This window comes from Nanorana parkeri, unplaced genomic scaffold (genome assembly GCF_000935625.1).
Source record: "Nanorana parkeri isolate BGI_ZX_2015 unplaced genomic scaffold, ASM93562v1 scaffold273, whole genome shotgun sequence".
NCBI classification, from domain to species: Eukaryota; Metazoa; Chordata; class Amphibia; order Anura; family Dicroglossidae; genus Nanorana; species Nanorana parkeri.
Window position 1 is genome coordinate 120,359 of NW_017306541.1, and position 27,063 is coordinate 147,421.

General features: G+C 41.5%; 1 protein-coding gene across 3 annotated transcripts in view; it reads right to left on the reverse strand.

The window, feature by feature from the left end:
* MYO1B (myosin IB) overlaps window positions 1-27,063 on the reverse strand; it is a 230,201-nt gene that overhangs the window by 107,254 nt on the left and 95,884 nt on the right. For all 3 annotated transcript variants that reach the window (XM_018557219.1, XM_018557217.1, XM_018557216.1), the window contains exon 4: window positions 21,182-21,276. In XM_018557219.1, the coding sequence (XP_018412721.1) occupies window positions 21,182-21,276 (95 nt within the window). The remainder of the gene's footprint in view (window positions 1-21,181; window positions 21,277-27,063) is intronic.

Genomic DNA, 27,063 nt, shown 5'->3' on the forward strand with positions numbered 1-27,063 from the left:
GCTGCAACTAACAGATTATGTGGATTGGAGCAACATTCAACATATTTATTCCCAGATAATTTTTGTACAAGTCATTCTGAATTGAGAAAGCTGGTTGGATGACCAGTGAAACGTCTTCAAGAAAAATACAGCAAGTCCAGTTGCCTTGACTTAATTTTTACAGATATACCATGACCTGGATGAATGAGAACCTTCACAGACGCATTGATACAATTAAGGTGCATCTAAACACAAAAACATAGGTCTAATATTTTGCAGCTTATTCTTCTTTAGGCCTGGTGCACACCTAGGCGATTGCAGTTGTTGAGATGTTTTTACGCGTTTGTCACAAGGGGTTTTTCTTTTTTTACGCATTTTTGCTTTAAAAACCACAGGGTTCTCAATGTAGGGCTGCAATGACTGATTATTTTCATTATTAGTTGGCTGATTACTTTTTTGATTAATCCGAATACATTTTTTAAAATAAAATACCATCCTTAATTTAACATAAAATACTCAAGTACAATGTTAAAAAAAAGTTTTCTTCAGAATAAAACTGCATGCACATTTGTTTACAATCGCACTGTACTGGAACGCACGGCATTGCGGTACCATGCGTTCCAGTGCAGGCGATCACACTGTGGGTGGGAGGCACGTTTCAGGTACCATTGAAATGAATTGCACTGTAACGCACCTCCCGCAGCAGAATTTGTCAGACCAAAACCGAAAATTACTATTTTTCCAATTTTCTTTTAATACATTATATATATATATTGTAAGCACTTGGCACCTGAATAGCTTAACCCCTCCCTCATTTCTCACTCCAGAGAGTCCTCACCACCCTGGTGACCGGACCAGCACTACCAACCACCCTTCACAGTGTGCTCCATCACGGAGCCTCGCAGCACAGCTGTTCTCCCCACTTCCTCTGCCACACTCTCGAGGCAGGTGCCCTCCCTCTCCTGTCAATCGAGAGACACATGCATGCCGTCCGAGCAAATTGCTCCCTGCCCAGCGGCATGTGTTCTCTCATAATAAACACACCTCCACCCTCCAGCTCCCTCCTTGCCCTCTCGTGGTCCCACAGCTGCCATCAGCCCTTGGCACACATACTTAAGCACAGGACGACGGTTGTTCTCCTCAGCCATTACTACATCACGGCTTCCTATGGACACCTCCTCCTTATAGACCAATAAGCCTTGCACCAACTCATCCAACCACACAGGACCTCTGGATCTCCACCATCACCTTTGCCGATGACATCGCATCTACCCTTACCAAACGGTGAGTCTCTACACTCCACACCTTGATTCTATTGTGTGTGATTTCTCACCTCTCTATCGTTCTCCGTTTGTGTTCCCGCTGACCCCCTACCACCCAAACCGGGAAGGACCGCACCTGGTCGCCTCCACTTCACCATCAAGCCAGTCGGACCACTCCAACAACCAACCAGGCTTCATCAATTGATCCACAACAATTCCTTTCCCTGGTCGTGGCGCTTCCTTTTTCTCCCTTCTTTGTTCCATAATAGCGATTATGTAGCTGGTGACAACTCACCAGCAATAGAAGCAATATAGAGCGCACTCACCTGGTCTTATAGTATTGCTCCCTTGCTAGGTAATACATTACAGAATCTTGCTCGGCAGCCATGGTGCAACACAAAGTATTGCCATAAGAGTGAATGTCCTCCCTGCTCTCTGGTTAAAACCAGCTTCAGGATCACTAGTGTGACATGGCCCTTAAAGAATGCACATTTAGACAAAGTACACATATTCTTTTTGACCCCCCCTCACCTGACCTAAACTATCAGTCCCTCATCCTCAGCATATCTATACTTACTAAGATCTTAAGGGACACTGCTTCACGGTTTCTTGACATCAAGCGCTGCAAGGTTCCTTCTCCTGGTAGCTGGGAGAGGGCCCCAAAGTATTCTATGGGGCTGTAATCTGTAGGTGCAGCCAGCAGAGGGAACATTGCGGCGCTGGATATAAATGATATCGGAACTGTTACTGCCTGTTGAATCTTGGTAACTACAAATCTGCATAGGGGGAGGATGGGATTGTTTAGGTCAGGGGTGGGGGAGTGGGGCAGAAAAGAAAAGTGCACCTTGTTTTAAATTGTACTTCTGCTTTAATCCTTTGTCCTATGACCTTTTTTCATAAATCTTTATGCCCTGTATATTTAAGGTAAAAAAAAAAAAACACATTAAAAAAAAAAACAACTAAAATTATGCCACTGTATATTAACTTTGAAAATGTTGGCACCAGTATAATACATGCCACATTACTGGTGCCATAAAACTTGCACCGAGGTATCTATGCCAAGAGAAATTCTTTTACATAAAAAAAATGTCTCAGTGTATGAATTTGTTTTTCCTAATAACCTATTCTTTCATACATATATTTAACTAAGAGTTTGTCTCAAAATGCACTAACCTAGAAACTCTAGAATAATTTGCATAACTCATAAACAATGTAAAATCCCATTTTATGCAACTGTAGAAATCCTTTTCCCACAGTTACAGGAAATAACTGTGTCCTACTCACAGTATGGTTTCAGGTTTTTAATAATGATGTACTGCTAATAATGTTGTTGGGACACTTTTACAAGGGAATGTCTGATCATTATTTCATAACAATTAACACTCCTTTCCTGCAGAACTGGTTAAAGGAAAATTAAACCCTCAGGGGGTTTTGCATACATCTAAAGCTAGTAAGCAGTAGATGTATGCAAAAACATTTTTTTTAAAAAAGTTAGGAAAAAGGTTAAAAAAAACAACTTACATGTGTCCCCACTGAGCGCTCCCGTCTGAAGGTCTGAAAAATCTTGGGCAGCCGCAAAGGATGATAGAGCGGATGCATGCGCAGTACAGATCTTCAGCCCGGAAGACGAGGAGACACACAAGGTAAGTCAATGCAGGCAGCCTGGCTGCGTGCACCCGCACAGACTGCATTAATGACAGGTTTGAGCAGGCATCTAATTAGGCGCTCTATACAAGTACTAGGGGTCATTTACAAAACTAGAACAAAGAAAACTGGAACTAAAAGCAAAGCAGTTACCCCTAGAAGTTCTCTTACCTTACATGAATTATTGACAAGGATTTGTTCAAAGGTGCTTATTAACAATAACAAATGTAAAAAATGTCAGCTGATACAAAAGAAAAACAATGAGAATTAGTAACTCCAAAAAACAATCTCACTTTCTACACATTCAACACTCTCCCTTTCCCTCAGTATAAACAGTGTGCATGGATGAAAATCATTCAAATTGGGTATATTTTAGGCATGATTGGTGGCTGGTGTTACCTGCTTTGGGTTTTTATTTAAAAAAAACTTTACTAAACTTCCTGTCTTAAGAATCTCTAACAGGAAGTTAGAAGAGAAATCACCAAAAAAAAAGGCAAATTCTCTCTTAGTTGTTGCTGAAACAAGTGTTCTTATTAGAACATGTCCTATATTACTGTATAGGTAACAACTAAAAATTTTGGATTTTCTCTCACTTTCACACAATTGGCACAATTATGCCATAGGTTCCATCCCTTCCCCACTCTATATCTACACTTAAAGCACTCTTTCTGGCATTCTGCTAAAAAAAAACAAAAAAAACATGAAAGCTCTGACAGGTATGCGCAGACACGTTGGTGGGCCTGCACTTCATTCCTGCCAGCAACTTTCAGTATTTTAAAAGGCAGAGTCTCTTTGAAGGATTTCAGAAAAAAGGTATGTACTGTTGTAGAGTAGATGGATTTATTTGGAGTGTTGGAATATTGTGTTTGCAAAAAGATTGACACACCCCTGAATGACATCATACTGACACATTTTGAATGGGAACAGCTCCCTTTCCAAAAGGTAAAGATGTTCACAGTAACTAGATCTGATTCTGTATACATAGCTTTCCAGCAGCTCCGGTATACTTAGATGTCACTTTGCTGCTCCCCTGCCAACTCTTCATCATACACCGTGGTTGCTACTACTGGTTTGTACCTCCTGTAATGGTGTACTATAGGAACAGAGGAAAAGCAGCATGTGGCAGGAGGTGCGGAAGTGTGGGATACCTGCCATATCCCATTCACATTAACGGGGTCATACACACAGGCATGCACACCAGTGCAGAGACCCAATCCTGGGATGGACAGGTGCTGTGTGTAGTTACATACAGCAGCCTGTACCTCCCTATGGTACAGTTACACACGGTTATATGCAGACCCAAACCTGCACATACATGCGGGTCCGGGGGATTGCACTTGGACCCACACTGTCTGCATCCAAGTGCGGTTGCCGTGCGGACATGCACGCATACGGTATGGTAATTCACACGGGCAAGCGTCATATGGACATGCATGTGAATGACCCCTAACTGCGCATGTGAATGCGTTCCAAAGTGTGCACATTGGCACACGTTCACGCAATGCAGGAAAAACACTTGACACCTCCAACATGGCCGGCCAAAATACGCATTTTTGCCAGACAAATGCAAAATGTGTGGTTAAAAAACATGTGAAGTTTGCAGCTTCACCTGCTGCATTAGCTTCTCTGCCACATTTGTCAAACATAGGGCAGCCTTTAGAATTGTATGGGCTGACTATGTTTTGTATTATTTCTAAAGATCTGTATTTAATATACATATGCAGAATACATACATACACAATCAGCCAACCTTGCTGTGCTGGAAAACCAGAAAGCTGGTGTATCTTTCCTCATCACCTTCTGGAAGAATGTGATAAATATTAAACATTCTTCCCTCATATAGATCAAAGATGGCCTTGTCTGATTACCTATGTAAGCAGTGGAAGCACACATATTTTGGAAGTGCGGGCACGTATTTAATATTGTGACATTCTATGTCTCTACAAAAAAAAAAGACTCTGTGCTTGTCACCAAATGTCATCCATAACATTCCTGCCTAAAGAGATGAAAGAGTGCTCATAGTGGACACAGCCTAGTTCACACGACTTCCTGTCAGTGAAAGATCACACAAGAAAAGCAAAACCATAATTGATCAGAACTCACAGCACATATGATTCTCAGTCACATGGACATGGCAGATGAGCAAAGAGCACCTTTGTGTCATCAGACCTCAGCAGCTATGAAAGATTTCAGAGTTTATAACAGTACATATATACCCATTCTGCTGTGTCGCAGGTGATTTTTAGTTTGTTTTTTAAACCTACATGATGCATCTTTAGTGCTTCCATCAACATGAACCTTCCTTTGGGATGAATGGTAATGCGTGAAATCTGCATGTAAAATGCAACACACCAAAAACGCACCACACCTCTCGCACAAAAGCATACATGTAGCCCAAATATTTGACAATTTTCTACCACTGCACCGAGCAACCTGAGACTACCAGCTGCTGCAAAAGAACAAGTTCAACTATTATTAATATTATCAGCAGCAGCCACTGCTGATGTACACTGCCTGGCCAAAAAACGTCACCACATGGATTTAGCTAAGGAAATAGGTAAGAGCCTTCCATTGGATAATTAATGCAGTAATTAATATGTTTCAGTAGGCAACAAGTTATTTAACCCTAACTGATGCAGTGAGTAGCTTGTCATTTCTTAGAAGACATATCCAGTGGTCGTGGAAAAGATGTAACTCTGTTTCAAAAGGGTCAAATTATTGGCCTGCATCAAGCAAAGAAAACTAAGGAGATGGCTGAAGCTATTAAAATTGGGTTAAGAACTGTGCAAAGCATTATAAAAATCTGGAAGGATAGTGTTGAGCCATCTCTGAAGAAGAAATGTGGTGGGGAAAAAAAGTCTTGAATGATCATGATCGGAAATCACTTAAACGTTTGGTGAAATCAAATCGTAGAAAATAAACAGCAGAACTCACGGCTGTGTTTAATAGTGTAACTAAATGCATTTGCATGCATTTATGCAAAGATAACTCAAGAGATTGGGACGAAACAGCTGTGTAGCCTTAAGAAAACCACTCATCATTGATACAAAAAGGGGGAAAAGTCTTCAGTTGGATAAGGAGCATAAAGATTGGATTCTGGAGCAATAGATAATGGTCATAAGGTCTGATGAGTCCAGATTTACCCTGTTTTAGAGTGATGGGCTCATTAGGGTAATAAGGGAGGCAGATGAAGTGATGCACCCATCATGCCTAGTGCCTATTGTAGAAGCCTGTGGGGGCAGTATTATGATCCGAGGTTGCTTCAGTTGGTCAGTTTAGGTTCAGCAATGTTTTGTCCCCAAAAAATGAGGTCAGCTGCCTCCCTGAATATACTGAATGACCAGGTTTTTCCATCAATTGATTTTTTCTTCCATGATGGCACGGGCATATTCTAAGATAAGAACACCAGGATTCATTGGGTTTAAATTGTGACAAGAGTGGTTCAGGGAGCATGAGATCATTTTCACACATGGATTGGCCACCGCAAAGTCCTGGCCTTAACCCCATTAAGAATCTTTGGGATGTGCTGGAGAATCAAAGCTAAATGCGAAATTTTAGCATGTTTTTTTTGGTCAGGCCAGGCAGTGTATTTCATGTTTCTTTGGAACTAGAAGACCCAGACTTGCCCCAGTGGTACATATGTTCTAAGTTTTGGTAACACTACATGTAATTTCATGTTCCATAGATGTCTCATCTCTACGACAGTGCAATTTTTACAGCCTTGCGATTACGTAAAAAGTACAATCACATTGCCAGCACACGTGACATTAAGTGTAATTGTCATTTAGAGCATCCAGCATACCAGTTGGGATCCAAGTATTAAGGTGTATTTCTACTTTTGCAGCCAAATTTAAGAAAACCTCATTATATGTTTGTTATGTGTTTCCATTCGCACAGTATACCTAAACATTTAAAAAAAATATTTCTTGGCTTTTAGAGGTTTCTTCGGTGAAGGCCTTTGTGCAGATTCCAAGCTACTTTAAGCAGTTTTAAAGTGAAAGTAGACAGACAATGTAAGGAAAGGACTCACCCACATGTCCTCAAAGAATTGAGCTGTATAATTTCAAAGCCATTGAATCTAATTTTTAGAGACTCTCTAATGACGGGCTTGGTACTGATGGATTGGCGACTCTCATAATAAACACACCTCCACCCTCCAGCTCCCTCCTTGCCCTCTCGTGGTCCCACAGCTGCCATCAGCCCTTGGCACACATACTTAAGCACAGGACGACGGTTGTTCTCCTCAGCCATTACTACATCACGGCTTCCTATGGACACCTCCTCCTTATAGACCAATAAGCCTTGCACCAACTCATCCAACCACACAGGACCTCTGGATCTCCACCATCACCTTTGCCGATGACATCGCATCTACCCTTACCAAACGGTGAGTCTCTACACTCCACACCTTGATTCTATTGTGTGTGATTTCTCACCTCTCTATCGTTCTCCGTTTGTGTTCCCGCTGACCCCCTACCACCCAAACCGGGAAGGACCGCACCTGGTCGCCTCCACTTCACCATCAAGCCAGTCGGACCACTCCAACAACCAACCAGGCTTCATCAATTGATCCACAACAATTCCTTTCCCTGGTCGTGGCGCTTCCTTTTTCTCCCTTCTTTGTTCCATAATAGCGATTATGTAGCTGGTGACAACTCACCAGCAATAGAAGCAATATAGAGCGCACTCACCTGGTCTTATAGTATTGCTCCCTTGCTAGGTAATACATTACAGAATCTTGCTCGGCAGCCATGGTGCAACACAAAGTATTGCCATAAGAGTGAATGTCCTCCCTGCTCTCTGGTTAAAACCAGCTTCAGGATCACTAGTGTGACATGGCCCTTAAAGAATGCACATTTAGACAAAGTACACATATTCTTTTTGACCCCCCCTCACCTGACCTAAACTATCAGTCCCTCATCCTCAGCATATCTATACTTACTAAGATCTTAAGGGACACTGCTTCACGGTTTCTTGACATCAAGCGCTGCAAGGTTCCTTCTCCTGGTAGCTGGGAGAGGGCCCCAAAGTATTCTATGGGGCTGTAATCTGTAGGTGCAGCCAGCAGAGGGAACATTGCGGCGCTGGATATAAATGATATCGGAACTGTTACTGCCTGTTGAATCTTGGTAACTACAAATCTGCATAGGGGGAGGATGGGATTGTTTAGGTCAGGGGTGGGGGAGTGGGGCAGAAAAGAAAAGTGCACCTTGTTTTAAATTGTACTTCTGCTTTAATCCTTTGTCCTATGACCTTTTTTCATAAATCTTTATGCCCTGTATATTTAAGGTAAAAAAAAAAAAACACATTAAAAAAAAAAACAACTAAAATTATGCCACTGTATATTAACTTTGAAAATGTTGGCACCAGTATAATACATGCCACATTACTGGTGCCATAAAACTTGCACCGAGGTATCTATGCCAAGAGAAATTCTTTTACATAAAAAAAATGTCTCAGTGTATGAATTTGTTTTTCCTAATAACCTATTCTTTCATACATATATTTAACTAAGAGTTTGTCTCAAAATGCACTAACCTAGAAACTCTAGAATAATTTGCATAACTCATAAACAATGTAAAATCCCATTTTATGCAACTGTAGAAATCCTTTTCCCACAGTTACAGGAAATAACTGTGTCCTACTCACAGTATGGTTTCAGGTTTTTAATAATGATGTACTGCTAATAATGTTGTTGGGACACTTTTACAAGGGAATGTCTGATCATTATTTCATAACAATTAACACTCCTTTCCTGCAGAACTGGTTAAAGGAAAATTAAACCCTCAGGGGGTTTTGCATACATCTAAAGCTAGTAAGCAGTAGATGTATGCAAAAACATTTTTTTTAAAAAAGTTAGGAAAAAGGTTAAAAAAAACAACTTACATGTGTCCCCACTGAGCGCTCCCGTCTGAAGGTCTGAAAAATCTTGGGCAGCCGCAAAGGATGATAGAGCGGATGCATGCGCAGTACAGATCTTCAGCCCGGAAGACGAGGAGACACACAAGGTAAGTCAATGCAGGCAGCCTGGCTGCGTGCACCCGCACAGACTGCATTAATGACAGGTTTGAGCAGGCATCTAATTAGGCGCTCTATACAAGTACTAGGGGTCATTTACAAAACTAGAACAAAGAAAACTGGAACTAAAAGCAAAGCAGTTACCCCTAGAAGTTCTCTTACCTTACATGAATTATTGACAAGGATTTGTTCAAAGGTGCTTATTAACAATAACAAATGTAAAAAATGTCAGCTGATACAAAAGAAAAACAATGAGAATTAGTAACTCCAAAAAACAATCTCACTTTCTACACATTCAACACTCTCCCTTTCCCTCAGTATAAACAGTGTGCATGGATGAAAATCATTCAAATTGGGTATATTTTAGGCATGATTGGTGGCTGGTGTTACCTGCTTTGGGTTTTTATTTAAAAAAAACTTTACTAAACTTCCTGTCTTAAGAATCTCTAACAGGAAGTTAGAAGAGAAATCACCAAAAAAAAAGGCAAATTCTCTCTTAGTTGTTGCTGAAACAAGTGTTCTTATTAGAACATGTCCTATATTACTGTATAGGTAACAACTAAAAATTTTGGATTTTCTCTCACTTTCACACAATTGGCACAATTATGCCATAGGTTCCATCCCTTCCCCACTCTATATCTACACTTAAAGCACTCTTTCTGGCATTCTGCTAAAAAAAAACAAAAAAAACATGAAAGCTCTGACAGGTATGCGCAGACACGTTGGTGGGCCTGCACTTCATTCCTGCCAGCAACTTTCAGTATTTTAAAAGGCAGAGTCTCTTTGAAGGATTTCAGAAAAAAGGTATGTACTGTTGTAGAGTAGATGGATTTATTTGGAGTGTTGGAATATTGTGTTTGCAAAAAGATTGACACACCCCTGAATGACATCATACTGACACATTTTGAATGGGAACAGCTCCCTTTCCAAAAGGTAAAGATGTTCACAGTAACTAGATCTGATTCTGTATACATAGCTTTCCAGCAGCTCCGGTATACTTAGATGTCACTTTGCTGCTCCCCTGCCAACTCTTCATCATACACCGTGGTTGCTACTACTGGTTTGTACCTCCTGTAATGGTGTACTATAGGAACAGAGGAAAAGCAGCATGTGGCAGGAGGTGCGGAAGTGTGGGATACCTGCCATATCCCATTCACATTAACGGGGTCATACACACAGGCATGCACACCAGTGCAGAGACCCAATCCTGGGATGGACAGGTGCTGTGTGTAGTTACATACAGCAGCCTGTACCTCCCTATGGTACAGTTACACACGGTTATATGCAGACCCAAACCTGCACATACATGCGGGTCCGGGGGATTGCACTTGGACCCACACTGTCTGCATCCAAGTGCGGTTGCCGTGCGGACATGCACGCATACGGTATGGTAATTCACACGGGCAAGCGTCATATGGACATGCATGTGAATGACCCCTAACTGCGCATGTGAATGCGTTCCAAAGTGTGCACATTGGCACACGTTCACGCAATGCAGGAAAAACACTTGACACCTCCAACATGGCCGGCCAAAATACGCATTTTTGCCAGACAAATGCAAAATGTGTGGTTAAAAAACATGTGAAGTTTGCAGCTTCACCTGCTGCATTAGCTTCTCTGCCACATTTGTCAAACATAGGGCAGCCTTTAGAATTGTATGGGCTGACTATGTTTTGTATTATTTCTAAAGATCTGTATTTAATATACATATGCAGAATACATACATACACAATCAGCCAACCTTGCTGTGCTGGAAAACCAGAAAGCTGGTGTATCTTTCCTCATCACCTTCTGGAAGAATGTGATAAATATTAAACATTCTTCCCTCATATAGATCAAAGATGGCCTTGTCTGATTACCTATGTAAGCAGTGGAAGCACACATATTTTGGAAGTGCGGGCACGTATTTAATATTGTGACATTCTATGTCTCTACAAAAAAAAAAGACTCTGTGCTTGTCACCAAATGTCATCCATAACATTCCTGCCTAAAGAGATGAAAGAGTGCTCATAGTGGACACAGCCTAGTTCACACGACTTCCTGTCAGTGAAAGATCACACAAGAAAAGCAAAACCATAATTGATCAGAACTCACAGCACATATGATTCTCAGTCACATGGACATGGCAGATGAGCAAAGAGCACCTTTGTGTCATCAGACCTCAGCAGCTATGAAAGATTTCAGAGTTTATAACAGTACATATATACCCATTCTGCTGTGTCGCAGGTGATTTTTAGTTTGTTTTTTAAACCTACATGATGCATCTTTAGTGCTTCCATCAACATGAACCTTCCTTTGGGATGAATGGTAATGCGTGAAATCTGCATGTAAAATGCAACACACCAAAAACGCACCACACCTCTCGCACAAAAGCATACATGTAGCCCAAATATTTGACAATTTTCTACCACTGCACCGAGCAACCTGAGACTACCAGCTGCTGCAAAAGAACAAGTTCAACTATTATTAATATTATCAGCAGCAGCCACTGCTGATGTACACTGCCTGGCCAAAAAACGTCACCACATGGATTTAGCTAAGGAAATAGGTAAGAGCCTTCCATTGGATAATTAATGCAGTAATTAATATGTTTCAGTAGGCAACAAGTTATTTAACCCTAACTGATGCAGTGAGTAGCTTGTCATTTCTTAGAAGACATATCCAGTGGTCGTGGAAAAGATGTAACTCTGTTTCAAAAGGGTCAAATTATTGGCCTGCATCAAGCAAAGAAAACTAAGGAGATGGCTGAAGCTATTAAAATTGGGTTAAGAACTGTGCAAAGCATTATAAAAATCTGGAAGGATAGTGTTGAGCCATCTCTGAAGAAGAAATGTGGTGGGGAAAAAAAGTCTTGAATGATCATGATCGGAAATCACTTAAACGTTTGGTGAAATCAAATCGTAGAAAATAAACAGCAGAACTCACGGCTGTGTTTAATAGTGTAACTAAATGCATTTGCATGCATTTATGCAAAGATAACTCAAGAGATTGGGACGAAACAGCTGTGTAGCCTTAAGAAAACCACTCATCATTGATACAAAAAGGGGGAAAAGTCTTCAGTTGGATAAGGAGCATAAAGATTGGATTCTGGAGCAATAGATAATGGTCATAAGGTCTGATGAGTCCAGATTTACCCTGTTTTAGAGTGATGGGCTCATTAGGGTAATAAGGGAGGCAGATGAAGTGATGCACCCATCATGCCTAGTGCCTATTGTAGAAGCCTGTGGGGGCAGTATTATGATCCGAGGTTGCTTCAGTTGGTCAGTTTAGGTTCAGCAATGTTTTGTCCCCAAAAAATGAGGTCAGCTGCCTCCCTGAATATACTGAATGACCAGGTTTTTCCATCAATTGATTTTTTCTTCCATGATGGCACGGGCATATTCTAAGATAAGAACACCAGGATTCATTGGGTTTAAATTGTGACAAGAGTGGTTCAGGGAGCATGAGATCATTTTCACACATGGATTGGCCACCGCAAAGTCCTGGCCTTAACCCCATTAAGAATCTTTGGGATGTGCTGGAGAATCAAAGCTAAATGCGAAATTTTAGCATGTTTTTTTTGGTCAGGCCAGGCAGTGTATTTCATGTTTCTTTGGAACTAGAAGACCCAGACTTGCCCCAGTGGTACATATGTTCTAAGTTTTGGTAACACTACATGTAATTTCATGTTCCATAGATGTCTCATCTCTACGACAGTGCAATTTTTACAGCCTTGCGATTACGTAAAAAGTACAATCACATTGCCAGCACACGTGACATTAAGTGTAATTGTCATTTAGAGCATCCAGCATACCAGTTGGGATCCAAGTATTAAGGTGTATTTCTACTTTTGCAGCCAAATTTAAGAAAACCTCATTATATGTTTGTTATGTGTTTCCATTCGCACAGTATACCTAAACATTTAAAAAAAATATTTCTTGGCTTTTAGAGGTTTCTTCGGTGAAGGCCTTTGTGCAGATTCCAAGCTACTTTAAGCAGTTTTAAAGTGAAAGTAGACAGACAATGTAAGGAAAGGACTCACCCACATGTCCTCAAAGAATTGAGCTGTATAATTTCAAAGCCATTGAATCTAATTTTTAGAGACTCTCTAATGACGGGCTTGGTACTGATGGATTGGCGCAAGGCCAATGTGGTGCCTATATTTAAAAAGGGATCAAAGTATTTACCAAGTAATTACAGACCTGTAAGTTTAACTTTAATAGTTTGGAAGATACTTGAAAGTTTGATCAAGGATCACATGCATTTGTTTTTGCTTGAAAATAATATCATAAGCGATAGTCACAAAAGATGGAGTCACAAAAGACAGAGGTTGTCAAACAAACCTACTTTTTTTTTAAAGGGGAAGTGAGTAATAAATTGGACAGAGGAATGGCTGTGGATATAGTATATTTGGACTTTGCAAAAGCGTTTGACATAGTTCCCCACATACGGCTAATGTATAAGTTAAAGGTCAGTAGGTATAGAGTATTCAATCTGTAATTGGATAGAAAACTGGCTTAAAAGGAGAACTATGAGGTGAGTGGTTTTCCCTCACCTCATAGTTCTAGCCGACCTGTGACAATGAGACTGTCACAGGTCGGCTCAGTAGATCGTGAAGTGAGCGAACACATACCGGCGTTCGCTCACTTCTTGATCATGTCACGGCTCTCTGCCGTGACATGGGAGGGACTGGATTCCCCCCTCCCCGCTCTGATCCTCCAGTGCTGACTGGCGGAACAGATGGGGGAGGGGGCGGGTACAGCTGGCTCTGCCTCTAGAAAGGCAGAGCCAGCTGTCACTCACGCAGCTGGGCGGATCCAGACATAATTGTTGGGATCCGCTTCAGCTGCGACGTCTCAGTATACCGCAAGCTGTAGCTCGCGGTATACTGCGGCGTCCCAGTATACCGCGAGCTGTAGCTCGCGGTATACTGAGCTTAGGGTGATGGGAGGACGCTAGTTTGTGTCCTCCTGTTACCCTAAGGAGAACTATGTGGAAAAGCCCTGACCCCATAGTTCTCCTTTAAAGACCGCATTCAGAAAGTGATGATCAATGATTCATACTCTGAATGGTCTGAGGTTGTTAGTGGTGTCCCCCAAGGTTCAGTGTTGGGCCCCTTACTTTTTAATCTATTTATAAATAACATAGAGTTGGGGATTAAAAGTACAATTTCTGTGTTTGCAGATGACACCAAGTTATGTAGTGGAATGCAGTCCTTACAGGATGCCTCCAACCTACAAGCAGATCTGAATGCACTGTATGATTGGGCATCTATTTGGCAAATGAGGTTTGATGTTGATAAATGTAAAGTTATGCACTTGGGGACTAAAAACATGCATGCGTCATACACTCTAGGGCAGGGATGGCCAAACCCTGGCTGTGGTGAAACTACAAATCCCATGAAGCATCTCTCTCTGGGAGTCATGTCTGTGGCTGTGAGAATCTTGCAAACCCTTATGGGATTCATAGTTCCACCACAGCTGAAGGGCCGCAGTTTGGCCATCCCTGCTAGGGGGGACATGATCACCATATATAAATACCGTATATACTCGAGTATAAGCCGTCCCGAATATAAGCCGAGGTACCTAATTTGACCTAAAAAAACTGGGAAAATATATTGACTCGAGTATAAGCCGAGGGTGGGAAATGAGGCAGCTACTGGTAAATGTACAAAATGAAGATAGATACCAATAAAATTACATGAATATTTATTTAAAAGAAAAACAATAACCTAGCTCTGTAAGTGGAAAAGGGGGTACAGGGCTACATATCATGTACTACGGATCATTTAACCCATTCATATTAGCAGAGGATAATTGTAAATCTATTGTTCAGGGCATTCTATATGTAGTATATAGTACATGTACATATAGAGTGCCTGCAACAATACATTTACAATGATCCTCTGCTAACATGAATGGGTTAAATGATCCCTAGTACAGGGCTACATACAGATCATTCAATCCATTCATGTTAGTATAATTGTAAATGTATTGTCTGCACTGTATTAGCAGTATATACTCTATATCAGAGCTCAAAATTTCCACTCGCCTGCTCGCATTTTGCGAGTGGAAATGAAGTGAGGGCGAGTGGAAATTCAGCTGGTGTATTAGGGATTACACTCTCTCTGTCTCATGCTGATGCTGCCCCGCTGACAGACACGCTCACACCAATGCTGGACTCACTGAGTTTGCTTTGCTAGCAGACACGCCCCCACACCACTGCTGGAAGCGCCCTGTCCATGTGTGCTTTGGATAGCCCAGTGGAGCCACAAACTAACAGGTCAGATGCCGGGGATGATGAGAAGCACTGAGCAGAGGGGAGGGGGGAGGGAGACAGGCTGCTGTGTGTATATCTCAAACTAAAGCTTAAATGCAAGTGCTGCTCTTCCAGGGACCTGAGAGATAAGAGAAACAGAAAAGTCCAATCATCAACAAAAATGTGAATATAAGAAAAACTGGGATCACAGCAAACACAGAATTTGATAAATATGATATTTCCTGCACAAAAGTACAATGTTCCATGGAGATATAACTAATACATTGGAGAAAACTGAACCATGCTTTATAGGGGGTTTGTTTGCCTTCCTCTGGATCAACAGTGGGTAATTGGGGGCATAGCGTTCTTTTTAGGCTTTTTTTTTTCCATATCTCTTTAGGTTGAACTCGATGGACTTGTGTCTTTTTTCAACCTGAATAACTATATAACTGTGTAACTTCTTCTCATTAACATGCAATGGGGAGAATTTATCAAAAATGGAGCAATGGCAACCCATCAACTTCTCTCTTGAATTTGTTCTATCATGAATGATAGAAGCTGATTGGTTACTATGGGCAATTGCTCCAGTTTTATTAAACTTCGTTCAATGCATCTAAATCTTTAATCCTTTGTTAGCACAGATAGTGTTCAAATCTAGTTTATAACTGATCATGAAATCTGCCAGCATAGTATAGTCAGGGTCAATTATAGTAAACATTACTTCCCACAACCTCCTCCTTAACATTACATAGGGGGGGAAGTGGGGTAGCATCTTTAAGCAAGTAAACGCACTTTTTCATGCAAGCATCCACGATTTTTTAAACTATATTTAAAGCGGCTAAACAGATTTGCACATTAAAAAAATGATCTAAGAGGTTAAACAGTCACAATTTCTTTGATAAACTATACCCCCCTCTTCCAGAGTGGTTTTGTTCTTTTTTACTATATTTACTTTTGTCCTACATTTTTTTTTTCTGTGGGCACCTCTGCAAAAACAATTCATTATAATAGTAAGAGACTGGCTAGCTGTTAACAAGCAATATATCACTGTTGCAATGATTTGTTCCTGAAAAAGAATGTAGGGCAGAGCTGGATGTTGTCTGCACTGAATACCACTGAGCAGCATTAACATGCCTAGCTACATGTTCACAACACTGACATCAGGTTTTACAGACTCCTCCAGATTCTTCTAAAATTTTGAACACACTCCTCCAGATTTCAATTATGCTGTTTTTTTACAGCAACTTTTGTGAAATAGGTCTAGTTTAAAATTGTGGGGCCCACGGACTGGTACGTTAAAGAATGCTAAGGATCTATGCAAGGGGAATTAGGTGCCTTCAGGGTGGGGTTCGTGTCACCGTATAGTCAGATCTGTTTAGCCGGCCTCAATGCCGGCTTCCCGGCCAATCAGCATCCAGCCGGCCAAACAGAATGGATTCGGCTTCCCGGGCAATCAAGAAGCCTTCCTGGCTTCCTGATTGCCCGGGAAGACAGCTCTATGCTACCGGAAGTACCGGTATCGGTACTCGGTATCTACGAGTACCGAAATATAAGTATCGGTACTCGATACCGAAAAACTTTTTTTACATTATGTTATAATACAATTAATATTGCTCAATTTTTTGGTAAAATATAAAAGACGGGGTCACGTCAGGTAAATAGACACCAAACATGTCAAGCTTTAACATTGCGCGCACCCGCGAAATCACACAAAACTGCAATACCCACAATTGGCCTTAGGCGACACTTTAAAAGCTTTTACCGCTCATCAGTTTAGTGTTATCAGTGATTGATGGCCCTAGAATTATTGCTCTCACTCTGACGTTCGAGGCGATATGCAACATATGCGGCATAATGGGCGCAATCGTCGTTTGCGCACCCGACGCATGTTTGCATGCGTGTATGTATGGGTGGGGACTTTGAAAAAAATGTGTTTTTTTTAAATTATTTTTTGCAACTTTTTTTTCCTATTTTTTTTTCACTTAACTTTATTGTTATCACATAGGCTAAGAAACCCCCTTATGTGATAGCAAAGAGGATGTGACAGATCCTCTTTATGGAGACATCAGGGGCCTAGGTGACATTAGGGTCCAAGACCCCTAATGTCACCTAGGGACCCTCAAAGAAGCTGATGAAGCAGAGATCTGCTTCATCAGCTTCTCTCCAGCTTCTGAAGCTGTAGAGTGACAGCAGAATGCGGAAGTGATGTAATATACATCACTTCCGCAATCTGACACCAGAGAGGGGACCAGAGGGAGATCGTGTACCAATCTCCCTCTGATCCCCGGTCACAGAGCCACCATGCTGGTCCCGGGCTTGGAGCTCGGGATCAGCGGGAGGGGGACCGCGGAAAGGGGGCGAACAGAACGGCACGTTATTCAAGCGATCCGCCGGCTCTATAGCCGGTGGATCGCCTATACGTAAACAGGCATCGCTGCCTGTTTTTCAATTTTGGCAGTTTCCCACGTGCGGGTGGGCGTGGCTGACAGGACGTTTAAATATGCCCGCTCATATCTCCCGGCCGGCCGTTTTTGCACAATGGCCGGCCGGGAGGTCGTTAAGGAGTGTTAGGGAGAAAAGCTATTAATAAAATAACATCAGCTGCCGATCTCAGTGTTTACAATTTGGTAATAACCAACTCAATGTATCCTTTACTCCACCTGCTGGAACGCTGCATGGACAAGGTAACAGGTCATAGGTAGGCTTATGTCTTTAAAGCTAAGCTTGTATGAAAATGCAAGGTCTTTTTCTCCTCTTGTAGCCCCCTTTTGTAAAAATGTAAGTGCAAGAAAAAGGATTGAAACATTAGAACAAAAATGTAGAAGTAACTCATCTTCCCACTGTCATCTGGCCATTTATAGCAGCAGAAATGGCCTTCTCCAGGGATCCTGGGAATGATTAGGAACCCAGATCTCTTGAGAGCAATGTGCTAGAGCAGAAGTGCCCATTAGGTCGATCGCGATTTATCAGTCAGTCAATCACAAAGCGAACACTGGTAGATTGCGATCGGCTCACTGACCTGTGTCCTGTCCTCCCGCAGTGCTCGTGTGGGTGAAAGTATCAGACGCTGCAGATGGAAAAGGCCGAGACACCTCTCTTCATGTGCAACGTCGGCCACATGAGCACCGCGGGAGGACAGGATGCTGGCGCACAATAAGAGACCTGGGAAGCTGCTGCAGTGGAGGTAAGAAAAGAAAGACAGCAGAGAAAGTGAGAGAAGAGAGGCAGCAGAGAGAGAGAAGAGAGGCAGGAGAGAGAGAGAGAAGAGAGGCAGCAGAGAGAGAGAGAGCAGGGGCAGCAGAGAGAGAGAGAAAAGAGGCAGGAGAGAGACAGCAGAGAGAGAGAGGAGAGGCAGCAGAGGAGAGAGAGAAGAGAGACAGCAGAGAGAGAGAGAGAGCGAGAAGAGAGACAGCAGAGAGAGAGAGAGAGAAGAGAGACAGCAGAGAGAGAGAGAGAGAAGAGACAGCAGATAGAAACAGAGGAGAGCGCGAGGAGAGAGAGACAGCCGAGAGAGGGCCGGTTCACACCACAAAGTCTGCGTTTCAGAGTGTTTGGCCTCTAGAACGCACTGGAATGTGTTCAGGGGCGGGAGGTTGCGTGGAGGTTCATTGAAGTAAATGGTACCGCAGCCACGCCCCCTCCTGCAGTGCAATCACCAGCACCCAGAACGCAGGGACATTAGTGCCTGCGTTCCAGTCCAGTGTGATCTGCAAAAATAGTGCTTGCAGATCTCATTGAGCTCGTCATTTGAAAAGTAGATCTCCAGACGAAACATTGTGGGCGCCCCTGTGCTAGAGAGATCTTGGGCCAGATGAAACCTGAGCTCCACAGCTTTCCCAGGATTATGGGATAAGCCCAGTGGCATCACCTACCTACAAGACGTTTCTGGAATCCAGGATCTAAGGTGAGCATTTTTACTTTTTTTTTTTTTCACCACGCATTTTTTTATTATAGGGTTGCAGCAGCATCAACATGAAAAAAAAATCAGACCTATCATTTTTATGGGAATTTAATAAACATTATCTTACTGCTATACTTAAAACGTCTGTAGTATTCGTAATGTGTCTCAATTTACTGATGGATTGAGAAAGGCTTATGTACTATTATATGCCTGCCAAAGGCTTGGAACCTAAAGGACTGTTAGTACACTTTACTGTCAAACTGAGAAAGGCTAATGTAGTATTGTACAGGTGCCAAAAGCATGAAACTACATGTCTTTATTTAAAGTGTATTTCAAGATACTAGTTTATTTCTATTCAATTCCTTTATATATGGATATTGTAGTACTGATCCTATTATCTGGATTATGTTATAGCACCAAATAGAATGACTTATTACCTTACCAACTGCAAACATCAAGACGGGACAATTTATCTGGTTGTGATGTTAACAAAACTGTATATACAGGCAGTCCACGAGTTATGAACAAGATAGGGACTGTAGGTTTGTTCTTAAGTTGAATTTGCAGGTAAGTCAGAACAGGTAAATTTCTTAAGTAACTTCAGCCAAAATTTTATTTTTGTTGAGGTTTTGGATAGCATAGGGAAAGGTTAAACCCCTGTAAAGTTTGTTTTGCGTTGTGTGACCCTGTTCAGAAGATTTCACCTCACTTTCTGTCCCTGTGACAATTGGATTTTGACAATTTTGGATTGTCGTGGAAACAAGGATTGATGCTAAAGCTTCAGTGGAGACACCTTTTTCCCATGACTCTCTTACAGGAGTGAATTTCCCATCCTAGGCTAGATTTCCTTTCACTTCCTGTTGTCTCAAGGACAGGACGTGAGATTAAATCTTTCTAATGAGGATACAGACAGCAGTAAAAACCTCACAGTGACCCGGAAGAAGAGGTGGGCAGCCATCGTCTGCACGTCCAACTTCCTGTAATGTACGTACAGTACTACGAACCAGACCCAAAAAGGCAGGCACTAAAACCTCCCATGCATCTGAATAAAAAGAGTTACTGACCAACAGAAATGCAATATCAGAACTGCCAGCAGTAAAACAATTTTAAAAAAGCCTGTTTTAGATAATAAAATGGAAGGTTTACACACCACAAGGTGCTTAGACAAATTTATACTTTAAGCGCGCCTATGCTTTTTTGTGCGCACTCTCATTTCCCCCTTCCCCCATGTTTTGTACACACCTCACCACACTACTTTTAAGGAGCACACCATAGCATCCTGGTTGTTCATTGTAGATAATGTGTAGAACTCCTTTACAAATACTAAAATTAAAATCTAAAACATGTTATTTTGAAAACAAAAACCACCAAATAACCTGCTTAGTAGGAATACCCCTCGTTTCCAACACTGTATTTCCAGGACCACTACTATTGGACTCATGTTGCACTATACACATTCCTTGGGTCTCAGTGGTGGATCCAATTCAATGCAATCCATCTACATAAATACTCCATCTCCCAGCAGGTGTATATAACTGTACCACTTCTGAGAATCTGAATATAGTCTTAATTTAATTCGTAAAAACAAACATTCATTTAATTGTAATCCATTGGACATGGTGGACCTAGTGTTTCCACACATGAAATCCAGAGTGTCTCACTTTTCAAGACAAGGAAGGTCTTGCCAAATCCGCTTACAGTCATGTCAGAAGGCCTATTTTGTAGTAGTGTTTCCTTGCCACAAATAGCCAACATTAAAGGGAATTTGTAGCTAGCAGTGTAAGCACTATAGTTGCTGGTGATTTGGTGCCAAGAAAAGATTTATTGCAGCTACAGATCAAATGTGTGCTACATCAAAAGTTAGCTTTTTGCTGCTACAAATGTCTCTCCTGCAAATGTCTCTCTAATCCAGAGAGTTAAATGCAGAGCAATTGTCGCTGGCCAATGTGCCAGTGACATGAAATATTAATGACTTCTTAGCGAGAAATAGCTTTAAAAAAAAAAAAAGAAGGAAAAAAAAGGAAATGCGTTGCCTGCCTGACATTGCCTTTACTATGTCCCAATGCTTCTTAGGGTATGACATAATAAATGCACTCCATATACTGCTGTGATGTCAATGGTAATAATGAAGTATGTGTACCTGTTTTTCCTGCTCCACTTTCACCAGTGATTAATATGCATTGATCTTTATCCTGGTCCCTCAGAGAACGGTAGGCTTCATCAGAAAGGGCAAAACTGTAACAGAAAAAGATATTCTATAATTTAAAAAAACAACATTAAACCCAAAGAAGAAATATTTTAAAATGTATGGTCTGCCATTCCTTAGATGTAGTGGCTGCATCAATTTTTTCTTTTGCCTTTATTTTTATGTCAGTAACACACTTGCTGATCTAGGTGACAATGCTCACTCGCTGTACTGCAGCTATGGAGAAGTGGGGTTGTCTCCCTAGGCCAGGAAGTATGTTTGGACTACAGACCACCTTCCCCTTCTCCTTGCCTCCATAACAAAAGGCAAGGGGCTGCTCAGCTCACAAAGCTGCTAACACTGCTTTGAATGCAGTGACAGGGAGAGAGAGGGAGAGCACAGGAAGTTACAATCTTAATGATTTCTCTCAGACCCAACCAGTATTTTTTTTGTAATTATCAAATAGATAGAACATTATTTGAACGGTATGTTTAACAAAACAACCACAAAAGGAGCAAATAAGAAGGAAAAGTTCATTGTTAGGGTTTACATACAATTTAAAGGAGAACTATGAGGTGAGTGCTTTTCACTCACCTCATAGTTCTAGCCGACCTGTGACAATGAGACTGTCGCAGGTCGGCTCAGTAGATCGAGAAGTGAGCGAACACATACTGGCGTTCGCTCACTTCTTGATCCTGTCACAGCTCTCTGCCGTGACAGGGGAGGGGCTGGATTCCCCCCGCTCCGATCCACCAGCGCTGACTGGCGGATCGGACGGGGGAGGGGGCGGGTACAGCTGGCTCTGCCTCTAGATAGGCAGAGCCAGCTGTCACTCACGCAGCTGGGCGGATCCAGACATAATTGTCGGGATCCGCTTCAGCTACGGCGTCTCAGTATACCGCGAGCAGTAGCTCACGGTGTACTGTGGCGTCTCAGTACTGAGCTGAGGGTGACGGTAGGATGCTAGTTTGCGTCCTCCCGTTACCCTAAGGAGAACTATGGGGAAAAGCCTTAACCCCATAGTTCTCCTTTAATAAAAGGTGTATGGCGATTCTAATATTGAAAATATTGTATAACCCACATGTGTTGCCTTGTTCACCAGGAGCCTGTTAAATTAAGCCAAATATAGTGCCCATCCCCTTTTTTTACATACAAAAGCATCCATATAGATAGTTTGGGGTTTAAGAAGGCACACATATTTAACAACATCTAAAATATTAAAGCTTTATTGATAATACAAACCATTAAAATGTCTACTAAAGCATGTTTAAAAAAATTCAAAAAAACTGCATATTCCGCCAGTCACACCTCCCGCATCCACTGTATCTTATATCAGTTTTTTCATAGGTACATGATCCAGTATTCAGCAATAGCAACTCATGTATAGACAACTTAACATCAGTTGTTGTTAACAGTGCTATGCTTGCTCAGCAACGCGTTTCGCTAATTGAGTCTTTAGGTGAGGAGGTGACATAATTCTAATAGGGACAAACAATATGCAATTAATTTAACAATACATTACACACATATATATATATATATATAACGGTGATAAATATCCATCAGTCTTTACTATGGTCAAAAATACATTGTGCAATTACATGTAGTGCAAAGTTATGTACTTGCTGTGGGGTGTCAATATGCAGTTGTTTTATAACATGTTTTAGTAGACATTTTAATGTTTTGTATTATTAATAAAGCTTTAATATTTTAGATGTTGTTAAGCATGTGTGCAACGATCGCCTTTTGAAACACCAAACTATCTATGTGGATGCTTTTGCAAGAAAAAATTACATATCGTAGAAAGTAACTGCAATTTGTAGTCTCTAAAATATTTTTTAATTAGACATGAATTCTTGTCTCTAGACAAACAGATAAATAATAAATATATGTGATTATGTTCAACAATTCTTGTGATCTAGATATACCTGCTGGAAAATACAATAAGATCGCAGCCCTCACTTTTCTTAAGGGCCTTAATTGTCCTACAATAAGTGCCCAATCATACCATCATGTGTTACAATTACAATCTATGAAGCAATTAACATTGGTGTGTTGCGTCAGGGGCAGTGCATTGTGTTTTTGAAAAATCCTTCTTGCTGCATCTATTGTGTGTTTTGGTTAACACTTACATTATAGTCAATAATACCACATAGCAAATGCACTGAAAATTAATAACGCAATATGCATTTTACTTAGTATGTTTTTCTAGCACAGGTACAATCCATAAAATGGAGACTGAAAATGGCAAAAATGAAAAGTTTAAAAATGCATGCAATATGCATGCAAAACACATGTAAAATGCATCCTTAAAATGCATTAAGCACTTTCGCTGTCAGCACTGTCACAGGAGGCCAAGCTCTCCTCCCACACCGCTCCCTGCTCAGCCTCCTGTGACAAATCAAGATGGTGAACAGGTGTCACAGTGGTCACAGGGGGCTGAGCCGGCGGTGTGGGGGAGGAGCTCTCCTCCCCGCACTGCCCCCTCTGCATCCTGTGACAGCGAGTCAGGATGGAGAGCGGGTACAAGCAGTCAGAGATCAGTGATCACTGAATGCTTGTAAATAATTGAAGACAGAGTTTGTTTACTGTGTCCCCAATTATGAATGAATGGGAAGTGCTATACATCACAAGGATTTTAAAAAGGAAAATATCAGGGGTCTGTTTAGACCCCTGATATTGCACCAGAGCCCTCGACAGTAAAGTTAAATAAAAAATGTAAATTTAAAATATTTTTTTTTTTAAAAAGGTTAGAAAAAAATAAAATAATTCAATGTCATCCTGACTTATTTTCGGTGCACCTTTAGTTTTAAGCATTAAAATGTAGGGCTGCATCTAACAATTATTTTCCTAATCGATTAGTTGGCCAGTTGGCTAATTATTTCTTCGATTATTTATTCTATCGATTATTTATTCTATTGCCTCTGCCAGGCAATAGACTTAGGCATCCCTGGTATATGTCACAGAAAGAACTTGTGCAAGGAAAACATTACCATGGCTATTAACAAGATATTGCTAGACACACTGCACGTAAAGCTCTGCGCACTGCCGCTTCCCTTTGCTGCGCACGGCATGAAGTGTGTAAACAGGCTTCACAGGCTTAATTGTGTTGGCTGCCAAGCTGGCAACCATCTTTGTGACCATCTTAACCCCCCCTTCCTCCGCTTGTTATAATTCTGACTCCACTCACTGCACACACACAGGACACACACACACAGTGCAGCTATTCAGCCAGTTCATAGTTCACATCCGTAAACGGGCCGATCCCGGGCGGGACATGTGCTGCGTGTAATTGCATGCGCCTGTTCTTCCCTATAGGAGGACGCGGCTGTACGCTGTCATCCGCACACCCAAACTTGCACATCCGTGCGGATCCCGGTGTCCGCACACATGCAGACATGCATCCTCCTATAGGGAAGAACAGGCTGCTCTATGCAATTACACACAGCACCTGTCCCTCCCGTGATTGGCCCGCTTATGGGTGCACACGCCGCACGGATGTTTAAGTCCAGTCTGAATTAGGCCTTAAAATGATCCATGTCAATTAGGTACTCTCTATCCTTGTAAATACTCTTGTTAGCAATCTTCTAAGGTTACACACAATTCTTTTATCTATTGCTCGCAGATTTCTCAAATTCTGATGCTATGGTGTGTTATCACATTTTGGTTTTCACGGAAGGATGTTCTTGCACAATGCAAGAGCTCCAGAGAATATGAAATCTGATCTAATAAGGGTAAGAAGAGAAACAAACTTTGGTTTCAAGAGACCTCCGCTCCTAAAGGTTTTATAGAAACAAAAATTGAGGACACTAACAGGTTCCATCAGCACTACATTTTGATACTACATATGAAAAGATGCAAATTTGCCTAAATGTAAAGTGGTAGCCCAATAGAAACATACTCAAGCCTCTCCTGCAACTGAATACATAAAGGGTTTTTGAGCAATTCCAAATCATCTAATGAGATCTGTGCAGGTCAGGAAGTACCAGAATTGGCACATTCTTGATTTCAGCACCTGGCCTAACAGTTTATGGCCGATGCAAGACCTTGTCACAATGGCACAATGAACAGCAGTCATTTAACCAATGTTCTGAGGTGCCCAACTGTGACTATGCAAAGCATTAAAAATGGTTAATGAATCCAGTTCACTGACTAAAGCATACGTTCTTCTTTCTTTGGCTCACAAATTAGCACCACAAAACAGACAATACAGGTTACAAGTGGAGTCCAGTAATTTTTAGATCAGACTAGCTGTCTCAAATTCTTCACCATAAATAAAAGGAATTAATTTAACTACATCAGTCTTTATTTTACTAAATGGTCAGCTACCATGTACTTTCTTCGTTGAACCCAAATTAAGTGCTTGCAGCCTGAATGGTTGAAAATAAATATTTGATGGTCTTTTCTCTAGATTTCTCAACTGCAAGGTAAATCAATATATATTGATACTGACACCAGAAAAAATATAGGCCTCCAGTACTTGCACACACTCTCCCTTCTTCAGTTGTTTCAGGACAAGGCAAACAAATCTTGGCAAAGAGGAGACTAGGCAGCATGGGCAAAAGCAACAATAGGAATACAAAAATTACTACAGAGGACCTGACATGTCAGAATTGCACAGGAAGCCATCAACAGATTCTCACATTACCTGACATCTACTTCTTGACCTTGAGCTCTTCTTTGGTTTTAATCAGCAAAATGCCTCAACAGTTCAGCAGATAAACAATTATGAATAAAAACTGCATGCATTTACTGAGCAATCCCCTGGCTACAAGTCAAAGTCTTTTATCCACAATCATTATTCCTGCTGTAGCCTGTGAAGACAAATAAGCCATCTAGTGGAGAAAGTCAGCAGCTTGGTTGGGATTAACTGGCCTGCTATTTTGCCACAACCATGGTAACATCACTACTCTTCCTGCTCCTAATATACTTGTCGCTGCCAGCATCCCACCTGCCTATATATTTTTTCTTTATATTCAGGTACCAATTCCATAACCACCCTGCTATGTACTAAAATGGGATGCTAACATTTTAATGTAAGTACAATTAAATACAGTATTCAAGTAAAGTAAAAGAAGTGTGGTATGAAATATTTCTGCAAATACATTTGTTGTGGTTTTGCTTTTATTATCTTGTTAATGGAAACTCTAGTCCAAGCCTTAGGCTAGCACATGGTACAATATAATAAATGCATATGGTTTCTATTCCATACGATTTAGGGGTCTATTCACAAAGCTGCCGAATGATCTGGCCGTAGCTTCGGCCGATCCTTCGGCTGGCTTCGGCCCCAGGACCCCTTCGGTTCAGGAGAACCGAGGGAGTGCTGTACGGACTATTCACAATAGCCCGTACAGCTCCCGATCACGGCCGAGCAGCTCAGTCGAGCGCTGAGCCGTGCTGAAAGCCGAAGCTGGCCGAGCGGCCAGCCATTGGCCTGCCGACAGCCTGAAGTGAATAGCCGAACAGTGTTCGGCTCACTTCACTTCTGATCGGTCATTCACTCGGCTGCCCTCGGCAGCTTTGTGAATAGACCCCATAGTCTCATAGCACACAAATTAATGTTTTCCTTGAGAAATATTTTTCCTCTTTGGTCAGACCTTTTTATAAATTCCACTAGTGTTTTGTCACAAATACAACATACAGTAAAGAATTCCACAATTTAAGAGCTTTTACTTTAGGGAAACCCTTCCTATGTGGAAAGTAAAATCTTCTTCCATCAAATGTGCAATTTATGTTACCTTATCTTTTGAATAATCCGTGCGATTAAAATAAAAATGAGACTGGCTTGCATACATTTAAACATGGGAAATCATCTTAGACATCTTTTATCTAAACTG